At 60.9% G+C, this 21,035-nt stretch overlaps 2 protein-coding genes across 2 annotated transcripts in view; both read left to right on the forward strand.

Annotated features, from left to right (window-relative positions):
• Positions 1–19,206, forward strand: part of LOC131588435 (ras/Rap GTPase-activating protein SynGAP-like) — a 34,259-nt gene extending 15,053 nt beyond the window's left edge. Inside the window, 3 exon segments of the mRNA XM_058857306.1 lie at positions 2,385–2,596; positions 5,730–5,819; positions 19,059–19,206. Of these exon segments, the coding sequence (XP_058713289.1) occupies positions 2,385–2,596; positions 5,730–5,819; positions 19,059–19,206 (450 nt within the window).
• LOC131588539 (uncharacterized) lies at positions 10,730–12,283 on the forward strand. The gene is made up of 3 exons (XM_058857451.1): positions 10,730–11,121; positions 11,418–11,530; positions 11,622–12,283. Exons 1-3 carry the CDS (start codon positions 10,776–10,778, stop codon positions 12,150–12,152), a joined length of 990 nt encoding a protein of 329 aa, XP_058713434.1. The 5' UTR covers positions 10,730–10,775; the 3' UTR covers positions 12,153–12,283.
• Positions 19,207–21,035: the final 1,829 nt, after the last annotated feature.

Here is a 21,035-nt window from a genome sequence, read left to right on the forward strand (position 1 = left end):
AAATCCATGGACGAGAGCCGGCTGGACCGGGTAAGGTGTGACACCGACAGGTGTGACACTGACAGGTGTGTGACAGGTGTGTGACAGGTGTGTGACAGGTGTGACACTGACAGGTGTGTGACAGGTGTGTGACAGGTGTGTGACAGGTGTGTGACAGGTGTGAGGGTCACAAACTGAAAGAGTACTCCAAATCCATGGACGAGAGCCGGCTGGACCGGGTAAGGTGTGACACCGACAGGTGTGACACAGGTGTGTGACACTGACAGGTGTGACAGGTGTGTGACACAGGTGTGACAGGTGTGACACAGGTGTGTGACAGGTGTGAGGGTCACAAACTGAAAGAGTACTCCAAATCCATGGACGAGAGCCGGCTGGACCGGGTAAGGTGTGACACCGACAGGTGTGACAGGTGTGACAGGTGTGTGACAGGTGTGTGACAGGTGTGTGACAGGTGTGTGACACTGACAGGTGTGTGACACTGACAGGTGTGTGACAGGTGTGTGACAGGTGTGTGACAGGTGTGAGGGTCACAAACTGAAAGAGTACTCCAAATCCATGGACGAGAGCCGGCTGGACCGGGTAAGGTGTGACAGGTGTGATACAGGTGTGTGACACTGACAGGTGTGACACTGACAGGTGTGTGACAGGTGTGACACAGGTGTGTGACAGGTGTGTGACACTGACAGGTGTGTGACAGGTGTGTGACAGGTGTGTGACAGGTGTGTGACACTGACAGGTGTGTGACAGGTGTGACAGGTGTGTGACAGGTGTGTGACAGGTGTGTGACAGGTGTGTGACAGGTGTGACACTGACAGGTGTGTGACACAGGTGTGTGACAGGTGTGTGACACTGACAGGTGTGTGACACTGACAGGTGTGTGACAGGTGTGTGACACTGACAGGTGTGTGACAGGTGTGTGACAGGTGTGTGACAGGTGTGACACAGGTGTGACACTGACAGGTGTGTCACAGGTGTGACACAGGTGTGACAGGTGTATCCAGGTGTCCCCAGCTGTCCCCAGGTGTCCCCAGGTGTCCCCAGGTGTGCTGCAGTGTCCCTTTGGCAGGTGAAGGAGTACGAGGAGGAGATCCACTCGCTGAAGGAGCGGCTGCACAGGGACAGGGGGGTGTCAGGTGTGACACAGGTGTCCCCAGGTGTCCCCAGGTGTCCCCAGGTGTCCCCAGGTGTGCCCAGGTGTCCCAGGTGTCCCCAGGTGTCCCCAGGTGTGCTGCAGTGTCCCTTTGGCAGGTGAAGGAGTACGAGGAGGAGATCCACTCGCTGAAGGAGCGGCTGCACAGGGACAGGGGGGTGTCAGGTGTCCCCAGGTGTCCCCAGGTGTCCCCAGGTGTGACACAGGTGTCCCCAGGTGTCCCCAGGTGTACCCCAGGTGTCCCCAGGTGTACCCCAGGTGTCCCCAGGTGTGCTGCAGTGTCCCTTTGGCAGGTGAAGGAGTACGAGGAGGAGATCCACTCGCTGAAGGAGCGGCTGCACAGGGACAGGGGGGTGTCATTGTATCCAGGTGTCCCCAGGTGTCGCCAGGTGTGACACAGGTGTCCCCAGGTGTGCTGCAGTGTCCCTTTGGCAGGTGAAGGAGTATGAGGAGGAGATCCACTCGCTGAAGGAGCGGCTGCACAGGGACAGGGGGGTGTCAGGTGTGACACAGGTGTCCCCAGGTGTCCCCAGGGTGTGTCCCCAGGTGTCCCCAGGTGTCCCCAGGTGTGCTGCAGTGTCCCTTTGGCAGGTGAAGGAGTACGAGGAGGAGATCCACTCGCTGAAGGAGCGGCTGCACAGGGACAGGGGGGTGTCAGGTGTCCCCAGGTGTCCCCAGGTGTCCCCAGGTGTCCCCAGGTGTCCCCAGGTGTCCCCAGGTGTGCTGCAGTGTCCCTTTGGCAGGTGAAGGAGTACGAGGAGGAGATCCACTCGCTGAAGGAGCGGCTGCACAGGGACAGGGGGGTGTCAGGTGTGACACAGGTGTCCCCAGGTGTACCCCAGGTGTGACACAGGTGTCCCCAGGTGTCCCCAGGTGTACCCCAGGTGTCCCCAGGTGTCCCCAGGTGTGTCCAGGTGTCCCCAGGTGTGCTGCAGTGTCCCTTTGGCAGGTGAAGGAGTACGAGGAGGAGATCCACTCGCTGAAGGAGCGGCTGCACAGGGACAGGGGGGTGTCAGGTGTCCCCAGGTGTCCCCAGGTGTCCCCAGGTGTCCCCAGGTGTGCTGCAGTGTCCCTTTGGCAGGTGAAGGAGTACGAGGAGGAGATCCACTCGCTGAAGGAGCGGCTGCACAGGGACAGGGGGGTGTCAGGTGTGACACAGGTGTCCCCAGGTGTCCCCAGGTGTCCCCAGGTGTGTCCAGGTGTCCCCAGGTGTGCTGCAGTGTCCCTTTGGCAGGTGAAGGAGTACGAGGAGGAGATCCACTCGCTGAAGGAGCGGCTGCACATGTCCAACCGCAAGCTGGAGGAGTACGAGCGGCGGCTGGTGACGCAGGAGGAGCAGACCAGCCGCATCCTGCTGCAGTACCAGCAGCGCCTGGAGCTCAGCGAGAAACGGCTCCGGCAGCAGCAGCAGGAGAAGGACTCCCAGATCAAGAGCATCATCGGCAGGTGAGGGACACACGGGGACAGCGGGGACATCGGGGACAGCGGGGACATTGGGGACATTGGGGACACTCAGGGGCATCGGGGACATTGGGGACATTGGGGACATCGGGGACATTGGGGACATTGGGGTCACACGGGGACTCCCAGATCAAGAGCATCATCGGCAGGTGAGGGACACACGGGGACAGCGGGGACACCGAGGGGACACTGGGGACATCGGGGACATCGGGGACATTGGGGACATTGGGGACACTCAGGGACTCCCAGATCAAGAGCATCATCGGCAGGTGAGGGACACACGGGGACAGCGGGGACACCGAGGGGACATCGGGGACACTGAGGACATCGGGGACATTGGGGACATTGGGGACATTGGGGACATCGGGGACACTGAGGACATTGGGGACATTGGGGACATTGGGGACACTCAGGGACATTGGGGACACTCAGGGACATTGGGGACATTGGGGACATTGGGGACATTGGGGACACTCAGGGACATTGGGGACACTCAGGGACATTGGGGACATTGGGGACATTGGGGACATTGGGGACATCGGGGACATTGGGGACACACGGGGACTCCCAGATCAAGAGCATCATCGGCAGGTGAGGGACACACGGGGACACTGGGGACATTGGGGACATTGGGGACATTGGGGACATTGGGGACATTGGGGACATTGGGGACATTTGGGACACACAGGCACAGTGACACACAGGTGACACAGGTGACACACAGGTGACACACAGGTGACACAGAGGTGACACAGGTGACACACAGGTGACACAGGTGACACAGGTGACAGGTGACACAGAGGTGACACAAAGGTGACACAGGTGACACACAGGTGACCGGGGCCATGGGGACATCGAGGCACACGGGGACATGGCCTGGCCCACACGGTGTCCCCAGAGTGTCCCCAGGGTGTCCCCGTGTCCCTGGTGATGTCCCCAGGGTGTCCCCAGCAGTGTCCCCAGGGTGTCCCCATGGCTTGGAATGTCCCCAAGGTGTCCCCATGTGCCTGATGTGTCCCCAGGGTGTCCCCAGGGTGTCCCCAGGGATGTCCCCAATGATGTCCCCGTGTCCCGGGGGTGTCCCTGGGTGTCCCCAAGGTGTCCCTGGTGTCCCGGGGGTGTCCCCAAGGTGTTCCCGGGGATGTCCCCAATGATGTCCCCGTGTCCCGGGGGTGTCCCTGGTGTCCCCGGGGATGTCCCCAATGATGTCCCCGTGTCCCAGGGGTGTCCCCAATGATGTCCCCGGGGATGTCCCCAGTGATGTCCCCGTGTCCCGGGGGTGTCCCCAATGATGTCCCCACGTCCCGGGGATGTCCCTGGGTGTCCCCGGGGGTGTCCCCAATGATGTCCCCGTGTCCCGGGGGTGTCCCTGGGTGTCCCCGGGGATGTCCCCGGGGGGGGTGGCAGCATGACCCCGGTGAAGCCTGGCCCCGCAGGCTGATGCTGGTGGAGCAGGAGCTGCGCAGGGGCCACCAGGGCTGTCCCCAAGGTGTCCCCAGGGTGTCCCCAAGGTGTCCCTGGGTGTTCCTGGGTGTCCCGGGGGTGTCTTTGGGTGTCCCCGGGGGTGTCCCCACGTCCCCGGGGGTGTCCCCAAGGTGTCCCTGGGTGTCCCTGGTGTCCCGGGGGTGTCCCTGGGTGTCCCCGGGGGTGTCCCCAATGATGTCCCCGTGTCCCGGGGGTGTCCCCAATGATGTCCCCGTGTCCCGGGGGTGTCCCTGTGTGTCCCTGGTGTCCCTGGGTGTCCCTGGGTGTCCCCGGGGATGTCCCCAATGATGTCCCCGTGTCCCGGGGGTGTCCCCAATGATGTCCCCGTGTCCCGGGGGTGTCCCTGGGTGTCCCCGGGGATGTCCCCAATGATGTCCCCGTGTCCCGGGGGTGTCCCTGGGTGTCCCCGGGGATGTCCCCAATGATGTCCCCGTGTCCCGGGGGTGTCCCTGGGTGTCCCCAGTGATGTCCCAATGTCCCCGGGGGTGTCCCCAATGATGTCCCCATGTCCCTGGGTGTCCCTGGGTGTCCCCGGGGATGTCCCCGGGGGGGTGGCAGCATGACCCCGGTGAAGCCTGGCCCCGCAGGCTGATGCTGGTGGAGCAGGAGCTGCGCAGGGGCCACCAGGGCTGTCCCCAGGGTGTCCCCAGGGTGTCCCCAGGGTGTCCCCAAGGTGTCCCTGGGTGTCCCTGGGTGTCCCTGGGTGTCCCCGGGGGTGTCCCCATTTCCCCGGGGGTGTCCCCAATGATGTCCCCACGTCCCCGGGGGTGTCCCCAAGGTGTCCCTGGGTGTCCCTGGGTGTCCCCGGTGATGTCCCCAATGATGTCCCCACGTCCCGGGGGTGTTCCCAAGGTGTCCCTGGGTGTCCCCAGGGGTGTCCCCAATGATGTCCCTGTGTCCCCAATGATGTCCCCACATCCTGGGGGTGTCCCCAAGGTGTCCCTGGTGTTCCGGGGGTGTCCCTGGGTGTCCCTGGGTGTCCCCAGGGATGTCCCCATTTCCCCAGGGGTGTCCCCAATGATGTCCCCACGTCCTGGGTGTGTCCCCAAGGTGTCCCCAAGGTGTCCCTGGTGTCCCTGGGTGTCCCTGGTGTCCCCGGGGATGTCCCCAATGATGTCCCCGTGTCCCGGGGGTGTCCCTGGGTGTCCCCGGGGATGTCCCCAATGATGTCCCCGTGTCCCGGGGGTGTCCCTGGGTGTCCCCGGGGATGTCCCCAATGATGTCCCCGTGTCCCGGGGGTGTCCCCAATGATGTCCCCGTGTCCCGGGGGTGTCCCTGGGTGTCCCCGGGGATGTCCCCGGGGGGGTGGCAGCATGACCCCGGTGAAGCCTGGCCCCGCAGGCTGATGCTGGTGGAGCAGGAGCTGCGCAGGGGCCACCAGGGCTGTCCCCAGGGTGTCCCCAAGGTGTCCCTGGGTGTTCCTGGGTGTCCCCAAGGTGTCCCTGGGTGTCCCTGGTGTCCCGAGGGTGTCCCTGGGTGTCCCCGGGGGTGTCCCCAATGATGTCCCCGTGTCCCCGGGGGTGTCCCCAAGGTGTCCCTGTGTGTCCCTGGTGTCCCGGGGGTGTCCCTGGGTGTCCCCGGGGATGTCCCCGGGGGGGTGGCAGCATGACCCCGGTGAAGCCTGGCCCCGCAGGCTGATGCTGGTGGAGCAGGAGCTGCGCAGGGATCACTTGGGCGCCCACGACCCGTCCGAGGGCCGGCGGCGGCTGCTCGACGCTCAGGTGGAAATTACAATGTCATTGCTCTGCTCCGTGTGACATCGGCCATCCCACGCCGCGCTGGGGGCGCGCCCGGCCCGGGGGGCGGCCGGGGGGGGGCTGGGGGGGGTCCTTGGGGGGGGTTTGGGGGGGATTTGGGGGGGATTTGGGGGAGATTTGGTGTCCTGGGGGAGTTATGGGCGGGATTTGGGGGGGATTTGGGGGTCTATGTGTGTCCCTGGGGGGGATTTGGGGGGGATTTGGGGGGTCTCTGGGTGTTCTGGCGGGGATTTGGGGGGGATTTGGTGTCCTGGGGGAGTTATGGGCGGGATTTGGGGGGGATTTGGGGGTCTATGTGTGTCCCTGGGGGGGATTTGGGGGGGATTTGGGTGAGATTTGGTGTCCTGGGGGGGTTATGGGGGGGCTAGGGGCGGGATTTGGGGGGATTTGGGGGGGATTTGGGGGTCTCTGGGTGTCCTGGAGGGGATTTGGGGGGGATTTGGGGGGGTTTGGGGGGGATTTGGGGGGGATTTGGGGGAGATTTGGTGTCCTGGGGGAGTTATGGGGGGACTAGGGGGGGGATTTGGGGGTCTATGTGTGTCCCTGGGGGGGATTTGGGGGTCTATGTGTGTTCTGGAGGGGATTTGGGGGGGATTTGGGGGTCTATGGGGGGATTGGGGGGGGGTTGGGGGGGATTTGGGGGTCTATGGGTGTTCTGGAGGGGATTTGGGAGGGGATTTGGGGGTCCATGGGTGTCCCTGGGGGGATTTGGGGGGGTCCAGGGGGGGATTTGGATGTCCTGGAGGGATTTGGGGGGGATTTGGGGGGGATTTGGAGGCCTATGGGTGCCCTGGGGTGGATCTGGGGGGGATTTGGGGGTCTCTTGGTGTCCTTGGGGGGGTTATGGGGGGTCCATGGGGGGGATTTGGGGGTCTCTGGATGTCCTGGAGGGATTTTGGGGGCGATTTGGGGGGATTTGGGCGTCTATGGATGTCCTGGGGGGGATTTGGGGGCCTATGGGGGGATTTGGGGGGTCTATGGGGGGCTCAGGGTGTCCCTGGGGGGGGGTTGGGGGTCTATGGGTGTCCCTGGGGGGGGGATCTAGGGGGCGATTTGGGGGGTTTGGGGGTCTGTGTGTGTTCTGGAGGGGATTTGGGGGGGATTTGGGGGTCCCTTGGTGTCCTGGGGAGGATTTGGGGATGGATTTGGGGGTCTCTGGGTGTCCTGGAGGGGATTTGGGGGGATTTGGGGACCTATGGGGGGATTTGGGGGGCTCAGGGTGTCCCTGGGGGGGATTTGTGGGGTCTATGGGGGGGATTTGGGGGTCTATGGATGTCCCTGGGGGGGATTTAGGAGGATTTGGGGATGGTTTGGGGGTCTCTGGGTGTCCCTGGGGGGGATTTGGGGGGTCTATGGGTGTCCCTGGGGGCATCTAGGGGGCGGTTTGGGGGGATCTGGGGAGGGATTTGGAGGTCTCTTGGTGTCCTGGGGAGGATTTGGGGGGGATTTGGGGGGTCTCTGGGTGTCCCTGGAGGGGATTTGGGGGGATTTGGGGGGATTTGGGGGGATTTGGGCGTCTATGGATGTCCTGGGGGGGATTTGGGGGCCTATGGGGGGATTTGGGGGCCTATGGGGGGATTAGGAGGGTCCAGGGGGGGATTTGGGGGTCTCTGGATGTCCCTGGGGGGATTTGGGGGGGTCCAGGGAGGGATTTGGGGGTCTCTTGGTGTCCTGGAGGGGATTTGGGAGGATTTGGGGACCTATGGGGGGATTTGGGGGGTCTATGGGTGTCCTGGGGGAGGATTTGGGGGGGTCTAGGGGGGGATTTGGGGGTCTTCGGGGGTTTTTGGGGGGTTTTTGGGTCCCCCTGGGGGGGTTTGGGGGGCTCCTGTCACCTCTGGGGGCGGCGGGGGGGACAAGGCCACCCCTGGGGGGGACGTGGTGGCACTTGGGGGGGGACAAAGTGACCTCAGAGGGGACAAAGTGACCTCAGAGGGGACAAAGTGACCCCAGAGGGGACAGGGCCACCCCCGGGGGGGGGGCTGGGGGTGCCTGGGGGGGACGTGGTGGCACTTGGGGGGGGGCACAGGGGGACAGGGCCACCCCCGGGGGGGACAAAGTGACCTCAGAGGGGACAAAGTGACCCCAGAGGGGACAGAGTGACCCCAAGAGGGGACAGAGTGACCCCCAGAGGGGACAAAGTGACCCCAGAGGGGACAAAGTGACCCCCAGAGGGGACAGAGTGACCCCAGAGGGGACAGAGTGACCCTAAGAGAGGACAAAGTGACCCCCAAAGGGGACAGAGTGACCCCCAAAGGGGACAGAGTGACCCCAGAGGGGACAGGGCCACTCCTGGAGGGACAGAGTGACCCCAGAGGGGACAGAGTGACCCTAAGAGGGGACAGGGCCACCTCAGAGGGGACAAAGTGACCCCTGGAAGGGACAAAGTGACCCTCAAAGGGGACAGAGTGACCCCAGAGGGGACAAGGCCACACCCAGGGCTGACAAAGCCACCCCCAGGGGTGACAAAGTGACCCCAGAGGGGACAGGGCCACTCCTGGAGGGACAGGACCACCCCCAGCTGGGACAAGGCCACCCCCAGAGGGGACAAAGTGACCCCTGGAGGGGACAAGGCCACCCCTGAGGGGACAAAGTGACCCCCAGGGGGATGTGAGGGGGACAGGGCCACCCCCTGTGAGGACAGGGCCACCCCAGAGGGGACAGAGTGACCCCTGAGGGGACAGAGTGACCTCAGAGGGGACAGAGTGACCCCTGAGGGGACAAAGTGACCCCTGGAAGGGACAGAGTGACCCCAAGAGGGGACAAAGTGACCCCTGGAAGGGACAGGGCCACCCCTGGAGGGACACAGGGCCACCCCAGAGGGGACAGAGTGACCCCCAGAGGGGACAGGGCCACCCCAGAGGGGACAAAGTGACCCCTGGAAGGGACAGAGTGACCCCAAGAGGGGACAGAGTGACCCCAAGAGGGGACAGGGCCACCCCAGAGGGGACAAAGTGACCCCCGGAGGGGACAGGGCCACCCCTGGGGTGACACCAGAGGGACATTGCAGGGCAGAGGTGACACCGCCCCACCCCCCCCAGCCCAGGGCCAGCGCCACCCCCGTGTCCCCACAGCCACCCTGATGTCCCCATGGCCACCTTGATGTCCCCACGGCCACCCTGATGTCCCCAAGGCCACCTCCACGTCCCCAGGGCCACCCCCACGTCCCCACAGCCACTTTGATGTCCCCACGGCCACTTCAGTGTCCCCAAGGCCACCTCCACGTCCCCAGGGCCACCCCTGTGTCCCCACGGCCACCTCGATGTCCCCAAGGCCATCTTGGTGTCCCCAAGGCCACCTCGGTGTCCCCAAGGCCACCTCAGTGTCCCCACAGCCACCACCACATCCCCAAGGCCACCTCGGTGTCCCCAAGGCCATCTTGGTGTCCCCAAGGCCACCTCGGTGTCCCCAAGGCCACCCCCGTGTCCCCCCCCCAGTGACGGGGCCGTTCCCGTGCCCCCTCCTGGGGTCGGGGTCCCCCCCGGTGCCACCTCAGGGTCCCCCCAGTGCCACCCCTGGTGCCACCCCGGTGTCACCTCGGGGTCCCGCGGTGCCAGCCGGGGTGGTGGCCCTGATGTCCCCTCCCGTGTCTCTCTTGTCACAGCTGTCCGTCAGGTAGCGCGGCCCGGCCCCGCCAGTGGCACCGGACCCTCGGCCACCGGTGACACCCCAGGTGGGTCCTTGTCCCCTCCCCGCCACCCCCCCGGGGGACCCGCGGGGACACGGATCCGGAATGTCCCCAAGGGACGCCGGGAACCCCTGGGGACATCGGGAACCCTTGGGGACACGGATCCGGAATGTCCCCATGTCCCTTTCCTGTCCCCAAGGGACATCGGGAACCCTTGGGGACACCGGGAACCCGCGGGGACACGGATCCGGAATGTCCCCAAGGGACATCGGGAACCCTTGGGGACACGGATCCGGAATGTCCCCAAGGGACACCAGGAACCCTCTGGAATGTCCCCATGTCCCTCCTGTGTCCCCTGGGGACATCGGGAACCCCTGGGGACACGGATCCGGAATGTCCCCAAGGGACACCAGGAACCCTCTGGAATGTCCCCATGTCCCTCCTGTGTCCCCTGGGGACATCGGGAACCCCTGGGGACACGGATCCGGAATGTCCCCAAGGGACACCAGGAACCCTCTGGAATGTCCCCATGTCCCTCCTGTGTCCCTTGGGGACATCGGGAACCCGCGGGGACACGGATCCGGAATGTCCCCAAGGGACGCTGAGAACCCCTGGGGACATCTGGAACCCTCCGGAATGTCCCCATGTCCCTCCTGTGTCCCCTGGGGACATCGGGAACCCTTGGGGACACCGGGAACCCGCGCAGACACGGATCCGGAATGTCCCCATGTCCCTCCTGTGTCCCCTGGGGACACCGGGAACCCTTGGGGACATCGGGAACCCCTGGGGACACGGATCCGGAATGTCCCCAAGGGACACCGGGAACCCTCCGGAATGTCCCCATGTCCCTTTCCTGTCCCCAAGGGACATCGGGAACCCCTGGGGACACGGATCCGGAATGTCCCCAAGGGACGCCGGGAACCCTCCGGAATGTCCCCATGTCCCTCCTGTGTCCCTTGGGGACATCGGGAACCCGCGGGGACACGGATCCGGAATGTCCCCATGTCCCTCCTGTGTTCCCTGGGGACATTGGGGACCCGTGGGGACATTGGGGACCCCTGGGGACATCTGGAACCCTCTGGAATGTCCCCAAGGGACGTGGGGAATCCTTGGGGACACGGATCCAGATGTCCCCAAGACCCTTTGATGTCCTCAAAGGACATTGGGGACCTTTGGGGACACGGATCTGGAATGTCCCCATGTCCCTCCTGTGTCCCCATGTCCTTGGGGACATGGGCTGAGGTGTCCCCATGTCCCTCAGAGACACTGGGGACCCTTGGGGACACAGATCCAGATGTCCCCAAGACCCTTGGATGTCCCCAAAGGACACTGGGGACCCTTGGGGACACGGATCCAGATGTCCCCAAGACCCTTTAATGTCCTCAAAGGACATTGGGGACCCTTGGGGACACAGGTCCAGATGTCCCCAAGACCCTTTGATGTCCCTAAAGGACACTGGGGACCCTTGGGGACACAGATCCAGATGTCCCCATGTCCCTCCTGGTGTCCCCATGTCCCTCCTGGTGTCCTCCTGTCCCTCCTGGTGTCCCCAGGGGACACTGGGGACACGGATCCAGATGTCCCCAAGACCCTTGGATGTCCCCAGAGGACACTGGGGACCCTTGGGGACACGGACCGAGGTGTCCCCAAGACCCTCAGGACCCCTTGGGGACACAGATCCAGATGTCCCCATGTCCCTCCTGGTGTCCCCATGTCCCTCAGGATCCCTTGGGGACACCACCCCTGGTGTCCCCATGTCCTTGGGGACATGGACCGAGGTGTCCCCATGTCCCTCCTGCTGTCCCCCATGTCCCCTCCTGGTGTCCTCCTGTCCCTCCCGTGTCCCCCAAGGGACGTTGGGGACCCTTGGGGACACAGATCCGGGTGTCCTTGCGTCCCTCCTGGTGTCCCCATGTCCTTGGGGACACGGATCCAGATGTCCCCAAGACCCTTGGATGTCCCCAGAGGACACTGGGGACCCTTGGGGACACGGATCCAGATGTCCCCATGTCCCTCCTGGTGTCCCCATGTCCCTCCTGGTGTCCCCATGTCCTTGGGGACATGGACCGAGGTGTCCCCATGTCCCTCCTGCTGTCCCCATGTCCCTCCTGGTGTCCTCCTGTCCCTCCCGTGTCCCCAGGGGACATTGGGGACCCTTGGGGACACAGATCCGGGTGTCCTTGCGTCCCTCCTGGTGTCCCCATGTCCTTGGGGACACGGATCCAGATGTCCCCAAGACCCTTTAATGTCCTCAAAGGACATTGGGGACCTTTGGGGACACGGATCTGGAATGTCCCCATGTCCCTCCTGTGTCCCCATGTCCCTCCTGCTGTCCCCATGTCCCTCAGGACCGCTTGGGGACACCACCCCCGCTGTCCCCACGTCCCTCCTGGTGTCCCCATGTCCTTGGGGACATGGACCGAGGTGTCCCCATGTCCCTCAGAGACACTGGGGACCCTTGGGGACACAGATCCAGATGTCCCCATGTCCCTCCTGGTGTCCTCCTGTCCCTCCCGTGTCCCTGTGTCACCTGGGCATGCGGATCCAGGTGTCCCCATCTCCCTTGTGGACACTGAGGACACTTTGGGGACACTTTGGGGACACTCTGGTGACACCACCCCAGGTGTCCCCATGTCCCCTCAAGTGTCCCCATGTCCCTTGTGGACACTGAGGACACTCTGGGGACACTTTGGTGACACCACCCCAGGTGTCCCCATGTCCCCTCAAGTGTCCCCATGTCCCTCCTGATGTCCCCATGTCCCCTGTGGACACTGAGGACACTTTGGGGACACTCTGGGGACACTCTGGTGACACCACCCCCAGGTGTCCCCATGTCCCCCTCAGGTGTCCCCATGTCCCCTTGTGGACACTGAGGACACTCTGGGGACACTCTGGTGACACTTTGGTGACACCACCCCAGGTGTCCCCATGTCCCCCTCAAGTGTCCCCCATGTCCCCTGTGGACACTGAGGACACTTTGGGGACACTTTGGGGACACTCTGGTGACACCACCCCAGGTGTCCCCGTGTCCCCTCAGGTGCCACCAGCGGCTCTGTCCCCCTCCCCCTGGAGGTGCCACCGTTGTCCCCCCGGGGGGGGTGGCCGGGCTGGGGGCGGGGTTGTCACCGAGGGTCCCCCAGCGCTGGCGCCGCGTCACCGTCACCATCCTCGTGTCTTGTGTCTGTCCCCATCCCACGGGGGGAGGTGACACCGTGTCCGTGTGCCATGTCCTGTCACGGGGGGGACAGCGGGACCTGGGGACACCGGGGGGAGGGGACAGCTCGGGGGGGAGGGGACACCGGGGGGAGGGGGACAGCTCGGGGGGGGAGGGGACAGCTCGGGGGGAGGGGACAGCTCGGGGGGGGTTGGGGACAATTCCAGGGGTTGGGGACAGTTCTGGGGGGATTTGGGGACAGTTCTGGGGGGGAGGGGACAGCTCGGGGGGGGTTGGGGACAATTCCAGGGGTTGGGGACAGTTCTGGGTTGGGGACAGTTCTGGGTTGGGGGACAGTTCTGGGTTGGGGACAGTTCTGGGGGGGGTTGGGGGACAGTTCTGAGTTGGGGACAGTTCTGGGTTGGGGACAGTTCTGGGTTGGGGACAGTTCTGGGGGGGGTTGGGGGACAGTTCTGGATTTGGGGACAGTTCCAGGGGTTGGGACAGTTCTGGGGGGTTGGGGACAGTTCTGGGTTGGGGGACAGTTCTGGGTTGGGGACAGTTCTGGGGGGGTTGGGGACAGTTCTGGGTTGGGGACAGTTCTGGATTTGGGGACAGTTCTGGGGTTGGGGAACAGTTCTGGTTTGGGGACAATTCCAGGGGTTGGGGACAGTTCTGGATTGGGGACAGTTCTGGGGTTTGGGGACAGTTCCAGGGGTTGGGGACAGTTCTGAGTTGGGGACAGTTCTGGTTTGGGGGACAGTTCAGGGTTGGGGACAGTTCAGGGTTGGGGACAGTTCTGGATTTGGGGACAGTTCTGGATTTGGGGACAGTTCTGGAGGGGTTGGGGACAGTTCTGGATTTGGGGACAGTTCTGGAGGGGTTGGGGACAGTTCCAGGGGTTGGGGACAGTTCTGGGGGGGTTGGGGACAGTTCTGGGTTGGGGACAGTTCTGGGTGTGGGGACAGTTCTGGGGTTGGGGACAGTTCTGGGTTGGGGACAGTTCTGGGATTGGGGACAGTTCTGGGTTGGGGACAGTTCCAGGGGTTGGGGACAGTTCTGGGATTGGGGACAGTTCTGGGTTTGGGGACAGTTCTGGGTTGGGGACAGTTCTGGGATTGGGGACAGTTCTGGGTTGGGGACAGTTCTGGGTTGGGGACAGTTCTGGGGGGGTTGGGGACAGTTCTGGGTTGGGGACAGTTCTGGGGTTGGGGACAGTTCAGGGTTGGGGACAGTTCTGGGTTGGGGACAGTTCTGGGTTGGGGACAGTTCTGGGGTTTGGGGACAGTTCTGGGTTGGGGACAGTTCTGGGGTTGGGGACAGTTCTGGGGGATTTGGGGACAGTTCTGGGGTTGGGGACAGTTCTGGATTTGGGGACAGTTCTGGGTTGGGGACAGTTCTGGGGTTGGGGACAGTTCTGGGGTTGGGGACAGTTCCAGGGGTTGGGGACAGTTCTGGGTGGGGACAGTTCTGGGTTGGGGACAGTTCTGGGGTTAGGGACAGTTCTGGGTTGGGGACAATTCCAGGGGTTGGGGACAGTTCTGGGTTGGGGACAGTTCTGGGTTGGGGACAGTTCTGGGGTTGGGGACAGTTCTGGATTTGGGGACAGTTCTGAGTTGGGGACAGTTCTGGGTTGGGGACAGTTCTGGATTGGGGACAGTTCTGGGTTGGGGACAGTTCTGGGTTGGGGACAATTCTGGGTTGGGGACAGTTCTGGGTTGGGGACAGTTCTGGATTGGGGACAGTTCTGGGTTGGGGACAATTCCAGGGGTTGGGGACAGTTCTGGGGGGGTTGGGGACAGTTCTGGGGGGGTTGGGGACAGTTCTGGATTGGGGACAGTTCTGGGGGGGTTGGGGACAGTTCCAGGGTTGGGGACAGTTCTGGGTTGGGGACAGTTCTGGGGTTGGGGACAGTTCTGGGTTGGGGACAATTCCAGGGGTTGGGGACAGTTCTGGGGTTGGGGACAGTTCTGGGTTGGGGACAGTTCTGGGGTTGGGGACAGTTCTGGGTTGGGGACAGTTCTGGGTTGGGGACAGTTCTGGGGTTGGGGACATTTCCAGAGGTTTGGGGACAATTCCAGGGGTTTGGGGACAGTTCTGGGGGATTTGGGGACAATCCCAGGGGATTTGGGGACAATTTTAGGGGCTTTTTTGGGGGGTGTGGGGACAAATTTTGGGGTGAATCGCCTCAATTGACAAATCTGGGGCAGTTTGGGTTCATTTTGGGGTGAACTTTAGGGGGACAGGATTAATTTTGGGGGGTTCAGGGTGAATTTTGGGCGGTTCAGGATTAATTTTGGGGGGTTTGGGTGAATTTTGGTGGATTTGGGGTGAATTTTGGGGGTTTCAGGGTGAATTTTGGGGGGTTCAGGGTGAATTTTGGGGGATTTGGGGTTAATTTGGGGGGTTTGAGGTTCATTGTAGGGGGTCAGGGTTAATTTTAGGGGGTTCAGGCTTAGTTTTGGGGGATTCAGGGTGAATTTTGGGGGTCAGGGTGACACTTTTAGGGTCAGGGTGAATTTTAGGGGTTCAGGGTGAATTTTGGGGGATTTGGGGTCATTTAGGGGGGTTCAGGGTCACATTTGGGGCAGCTCAGGGTCAGTTTTGGGCACTCGGTCACTTTTGGGGCAGCTCAGGGTTAATTTGGGGGGCTCAGGGTCAGTTTTGGGGTCTCAGGATCAGTTTTGGGGTCTCAGGGTCAGTTTTGGGGTCCCAGGGTTATTTTGGGGTCCCAGGGTTATTTTGGGGTGGCTCAGGGTCAGTTTTGGGGCAGTTCAGGGTTATTTTGGGGTCTCAGGATCAGTTTTGGGGTCCCAGGGTTATTTTGGGGGCTCAGGATCAGTTTTGGGGTCTTGAGATGAGTTTTGGGGTGCTCAGGGTTATTTTGGGGTGGCTCAGGGATGATTTTGGGGGGCCCAGGATCAGTTTTGGGGTCTCAGGGTCAGTTTTGGGGCAGTTCAGGGTTATTTTGGGGCAGTTCAGGGTTATTTTGGGGTCCCAGGGTTATTTTGAGGGGCTCAGGGTTATTTTGGGGTCTTGAGATGAGTTTTGGGGTCCCAGGGTTATTTTGGGGCGGCTCAGGGTTATTTTGGGGTCTCAGGATCAGTTTTGGGGTCTCAGGGTTTTTTTGGGGTGGCTCAGGGTTATTTTGGGGTCTCAGGATCAGTTTTGGGGTCCCAGGGTCATTTTGGGGTGGCTCAGGATCAGTTTTGGGGTCTCAGGATCAGTTTTGGGGTCCCAGGGTTATTTTGGGATCCCAGGGTTATTTTGGGGTCTCAGAATCAGTTTTGGGGTCTCAGGATCAGTTTTGGGGTCTCAGGATCAGTTTTGGGGTGGCTCAGGGTTATTTTGGGGTCTCAGGATCAGTTTTGGGGCAGTTCAGGGTTATTTTGGGGCGGCTCAGGGTTATTTTGGGGGCTCAGGATCAGTTTTGGGGTCCCAGGGTTATTTTGGGGTCCCAGGGTTATTTTGGGGTGGCTCAGGGATGATTTTGGGGTGGATTTGGTTGATTTGGGGTCAGCCCAAGGCTGGTGCAGCGGGTGAGAGAGACCTGGGGGGGGGAGGGGCTTTTGGGGTCATTTTGGGTCCTTTTGGGTCATTTTGGGGGCAATTTTTGGGTCCCTTTTGGGTCCTTTTGGGTGTTTTTGGGTCCCTTTTGGGGCCATTTTGGGTCCTTTTGGGTGTTTTTGGGTCCCTTTTGGGGCCACTTTGGGTCCTTTTGGGGCCACTTTGGGTCATTTTGGGACCTTTTGGGTTATTTTGGGTCCTTTTGGAGCCATTTTGGGTCCCTTTGGGTGTTTTTGTGTCCCTTTGGGGCCACTTTGGGTCATTTTGGGTCCCTTTGGGTGTTTTTGGGTCCCTTTTGGGGCCACTTTGGGTCATTTTGGGTCATTTTGGGTCCCTTTGGGTGTTTTTGGGTCCCTTTTGGGGCCACTTTGGTCATTTTGGGTCATTTTGGGTCCCTTTGGGTGTTTTTGGGTCCCTTTTGGGGCCACTTTGGGTCATTTTGGGTCCTTTTTGGGTCATTTTGGGTCCTTTTGGGTTATTTTGGGTCCTTTTGGGTTATTTTGTGTCTTTTTTGGGGCCACTTTGGGTCCTTTTGGGTCATTTTGGGTCCCTTTGGGTGTTTTTGGGGCCCTTTTGGGGCCACTTTGGGTGTTTTTGGGTCCCTTTTGGTCATTTTGGGTCCTTTTGGGTCCCTTTGGGTCCTTTGGGACATTTCAGGGCCATTTTTGGGGTATTTGGGACATTTTGGGGATAATTTAGGGACATTTTTGGGATATTTTGGGGACATTTTTGGGGACATTTCAGGGACATTTTGGGGACATTTCAGGGACATTTCAGGGTCACTTGGGGACATTTCAGGGCTGTTTTTTGGGATATTTCAGGACCATTCCAGGGATATTTCAGGGACATTTTTAGGACATTTCAGGGCAGTTTTTGGGGACATTTCGGGCTCACTTGGGGCCACTTCGGGGTGGTTTTTGGGGACATTTCAGGGACATTTTAGGGACATTTCAGGGTCACTCGGGGGAGGTTTTGGGGCGGTTTTTGGGGACATTCCAGGGATATTCCAGGGACATTTCAGGGCAGTTTTTGGGGACATTTCAGGGACATTTCAGGGCAGTTTTTGGGGACATTTCAGGGCAGTTTTTGGGGACATTTCAGGGACATTTCAGGGCAGTTTTTGGGGACATTTCAAGGATATTTCAGGGCAGTTTTTGGGGACATTTCAGGGACATTCCAGGGATTATTCCAGGGTGGTTTTTGGGGATATTTCAGGGACATTTCAGGGTCACTTGGGGGCGTTTTTTGGGGACATTCCAGGGACATTTCAGGCTCCCTCGGGGGTGGTTTTGGGGCAGTTTTTGGGACATTTCAGGGACATTTCAGGGACATTTCAGGGCAGTTTTTGGGGACATTTCAGGGTCACTTGGGGGCGTTTTTTTGGGACATTTCAGGGCAGTTTTTGGGGACATTTCAGGGCAGTTTTTGGGGACATTTCAGGGACATTTCAGGCTCACTCGGGGGCGGTTTGGGGCAGTTTTGGGGACATTTCAGGGACATTTCAGGGCTGTTTTGGGGACATTTCAGGGACATTCCAGGGACATTTCAGGGCAGTTTTTGGGGACATTTCAGGGACATTTCAGGGCTCACTCGGGGGGTGGTTTTGGGGCAGTTTTTGGGGACATTTCAGGGCATTTCAGGGCAGTTTTTGGGGACATTTCAGGGACATTTCAGGCTCACTCGGGGGTGGTTTTGGGGCAGTTTTTGGGGCCATTTCAGGGCCATTTCAGGGCAGTTTTTTGGGGACATTTCAGGGCCATTTCAGGCTCCCTCGGGGGTGGTTTTGGGGCTGGTTTTGGGGACATTCAGGGACATTTCAGGGCAGTTTTTGGGACATTTCAGGCTCCCTCGGGGGCGGTTTTGGGGCAGTTTTTGGGGACATTTCAGGGACATTTCAGGGTCACTCGGGGGCGGTTTCTGGGGACATTTCAGGGCCATTCCAGGGCAGTTTTTGGGGACATTTCAGGGCAGTTTTTGGAGACATTCAGGGATATTTCAGGGCAGTTTTTGGGGACATTCCAGGGATATTTCAGGGCAGTTTTTGGGGACATTTCAGGGATATTTCAGGGCAGTTTTTGGGGACATTTCAGGGATATTTCAGGCTCCCTCGGGGGTGGTTTTGGGCAGTTTTTGGGGGACATTCCAGGGATATTTCAGGGCAGTTTTTGGGGACATTCCAGGGACATTTCAGGGCAGTTTTTGGGGACATTTCAGGGATATTTCAGGGACATTTCAGGGACATTTCAGGGCAGTTTTTGGGGATATTTCAGGGCAGTGTTTGGGACATTTCAGGGCAGCTTTTGGGGACATTTCAGGGATATTTCAGGGCAGTTTTTGGGGACATTTCAGGGACAATTCAGGGACATTTCAGGGCAGCTTTTGGGCAGTTTTGGGGATATTTCAGGGACATTTCAGGGCAGTTTTTGGGGACATTTCAGGGACATTTCAGGGACATTTCAGGGCAGTTTTTGGGGACATTTCAGGGCCATTTCAGGGCAGTTTTTGGGGACAATTCCAGGATATTTTCAGGGCAGTTTCAGGGCCATTTCAGGCTCCCTCGGGGTAGTTTTGGGGCAGTTTTTGGGGACATTCCAGGGCCATTTCAGGGCAGTTTTTGGGGATATTTCAGGGACATTTCAGGCTCCCTCGGGGTGGTTTTGGGGCAGTTTTTGGGGACATTCCAGGACATTTCAGGCTCCCTCGGGGGTGGTTTTGGGCAGTTTTTGGGGATATTTCAGGGCAGTTTTTGGGGATATTTCAGGGATATTTCAGGCTCCCTCGGGGGCGGTTTCTGGGGTCTCTGCGGGGCCGTTGCGGGGGGCGGGGGGGGTGAATGAGCCCCCTCGGTGCCTTGCAGGAGAGGCAGCTTTCCGCCGTGGGTGCAGCAGACCCGGGTGTGATTTGGGGGGCCGGGGGGGTCCCCGGGCGGCCCCCGCCTCCGCCCCCGCCACCCCCGATCACGGCCAACGGCTGCGAGCGGCGCGGCCCCGCTGCTGAGCACTAACCCCCGCCCCCGGGGGTCCCCGGGACCCCCCCCGAGCCCCCCAGAAGCCCCCCCAGAACCCCCCCAGAGCCCCCCCGAGCCCTGGGGAGAGAAAAGGGGGGAAAGGGGAGGGCGGGAGGGGAGGGGGGGGAACACCCGGAGACCCCCGGGGTGAGGAGGAGGAGGAGGAGGAGGAAGGCGGGGAGGGGGGGGGAAGCTCGCGCTGGGGGCTCGGGGGGGGGTCCCCAGGAATTTTGGGGGGGGGTCTGCGCGAGGAATTTTATGGTTTTGGGGGTTTTTGGGGGTGGGGGGGGTCCTCGCGCAAAAAGGGCTCCTCGCGCCGGGAAAGGGGGGCCCGGGCGAGGATTTGGGGTCCCCCGTGAGGATTTTGGGGGTCCCCGTGACCATTTTGGGGTCCCCCATGAGGATTTTGGGGGTCCCCGGGCGAGGATTTTGGGGTCCTCGTGACGATTTTGGGGTTCCTCGTGCGAGGATTTGGGGTCCTCGTGACGATTTTGGGGTCATCGTGTCAGGATTTGGGGTTCCCCGTGAGGATTCTGGGGTCCCCCGTGAGGATTTTGGGGGTCCTCGTGCGAGGGTTTTGGGGTCCTCGTGATAATTTGGGGTCCCCGTGAGGATTTTTGGGGTCTCCGTGAGGGTTTTGGGGTCCCCATGGCGATTTTGGGGTTCCCGTGCTTAGTTTTGAGGTCCCCATGCATCGATTTTTGGGGTCCCGTCAGGATTTTGGGGTCCCCGTCAGGATTTTGGGGGTCTCCGTGAGGATTTTGGGGTCCCCCGTGAGGGTTTTGGGGGTCCCCGGGTGATGATTGGGGGTCCCCGTGGCCATTTTGGGGTCCCCGTGAAGGTTTTGGGGTCCCCGTGAGGATTTTTGGGGTCCCTGTCAGGATTTTGGGGTCCCCGTCAGGATTTTTGGGGTCCTCGCCAGGAGCCCCCCGAGAGCCGCCGGGACCTCGTGCAAGGGGAATTGGGGGGTTCGGGGGGGGGTTCGGGGGGGTCCTTGAGCCGCCGGGACCCCCAAATTCACCAAAATCCACCAAATTTCACCAAAATTCACCTTCCTCGAGCACCGGAACCCCCAAAATTCACCAAATTTCACCAAAATCCACCAAAATTCACCAAAATTCACCTTCCTCGAGCACCGGAACCCCCAAAATTCACCAAATTTCACAAAATCCACCAAAATTTCGCCGTCCTCGAGCACGGGACCCCCGAATTTCACCATTTGAGCACCGGAACCCCCGAATTTCACCGTCCTCGAGCACCAGAAACCCCAAATTTCACCAAAATTCACCAAAATTCACCGTTCTCGAGCACCAGAAACCCCAAATTTCACCAAAATTCACCGTCCTCGAGCACAGAAACCCCCAAAATTCACCTTCCTCGCGCACCGGGCCCCCCGCCCCGAATTTCACCATTTGAGCACCAGGACCCCCCCAAAATTCACCAAATTTCGCCCGTCCTCGAGCACCGGAACCCCCGAATTTCACCAAAATTCACCAAAATTTCGCCGTCCTCGAGCACCGGAACCCCCAAATTTCACCGTCCTCGAGCACCGGAACCCCCAAAATTCAACAAAATTTCACCCAATTTCACCATCCTCGAGCACCGGGACCCCCGAATTTCACCGTCTGAGCATCGGGACCCCCAAAATTTCACCGTCCTCGAGCACCAGAAACCCCAAATTTCCACCAAATTTCGCCGTCCTCGAGCACCGGGACCCCCAAAAATTCACCGAATTTCACCGAATTTCGCCGTCCTCCAGCACCGGGACCCCCCCCGGAGCACCGGGACCCCCCGAATTTCACCGTTCCAGCAGCGGGGTCCCCCCC

The sequence above is a fragment of the Poecile atricapillus genome, chromosome 26 (assembly GCF_030490865.1).
Source record: "Poecile atricapillus isolate bPoeAtr1 chromosome 26, bPoeAtr1.hap1, whole genome shotgun sequence".
NCBI lineage: Eukaryota > Metazoa > Chordata > Aves > Passeriformes > Paridae > Poecile > Poecile atricapillus.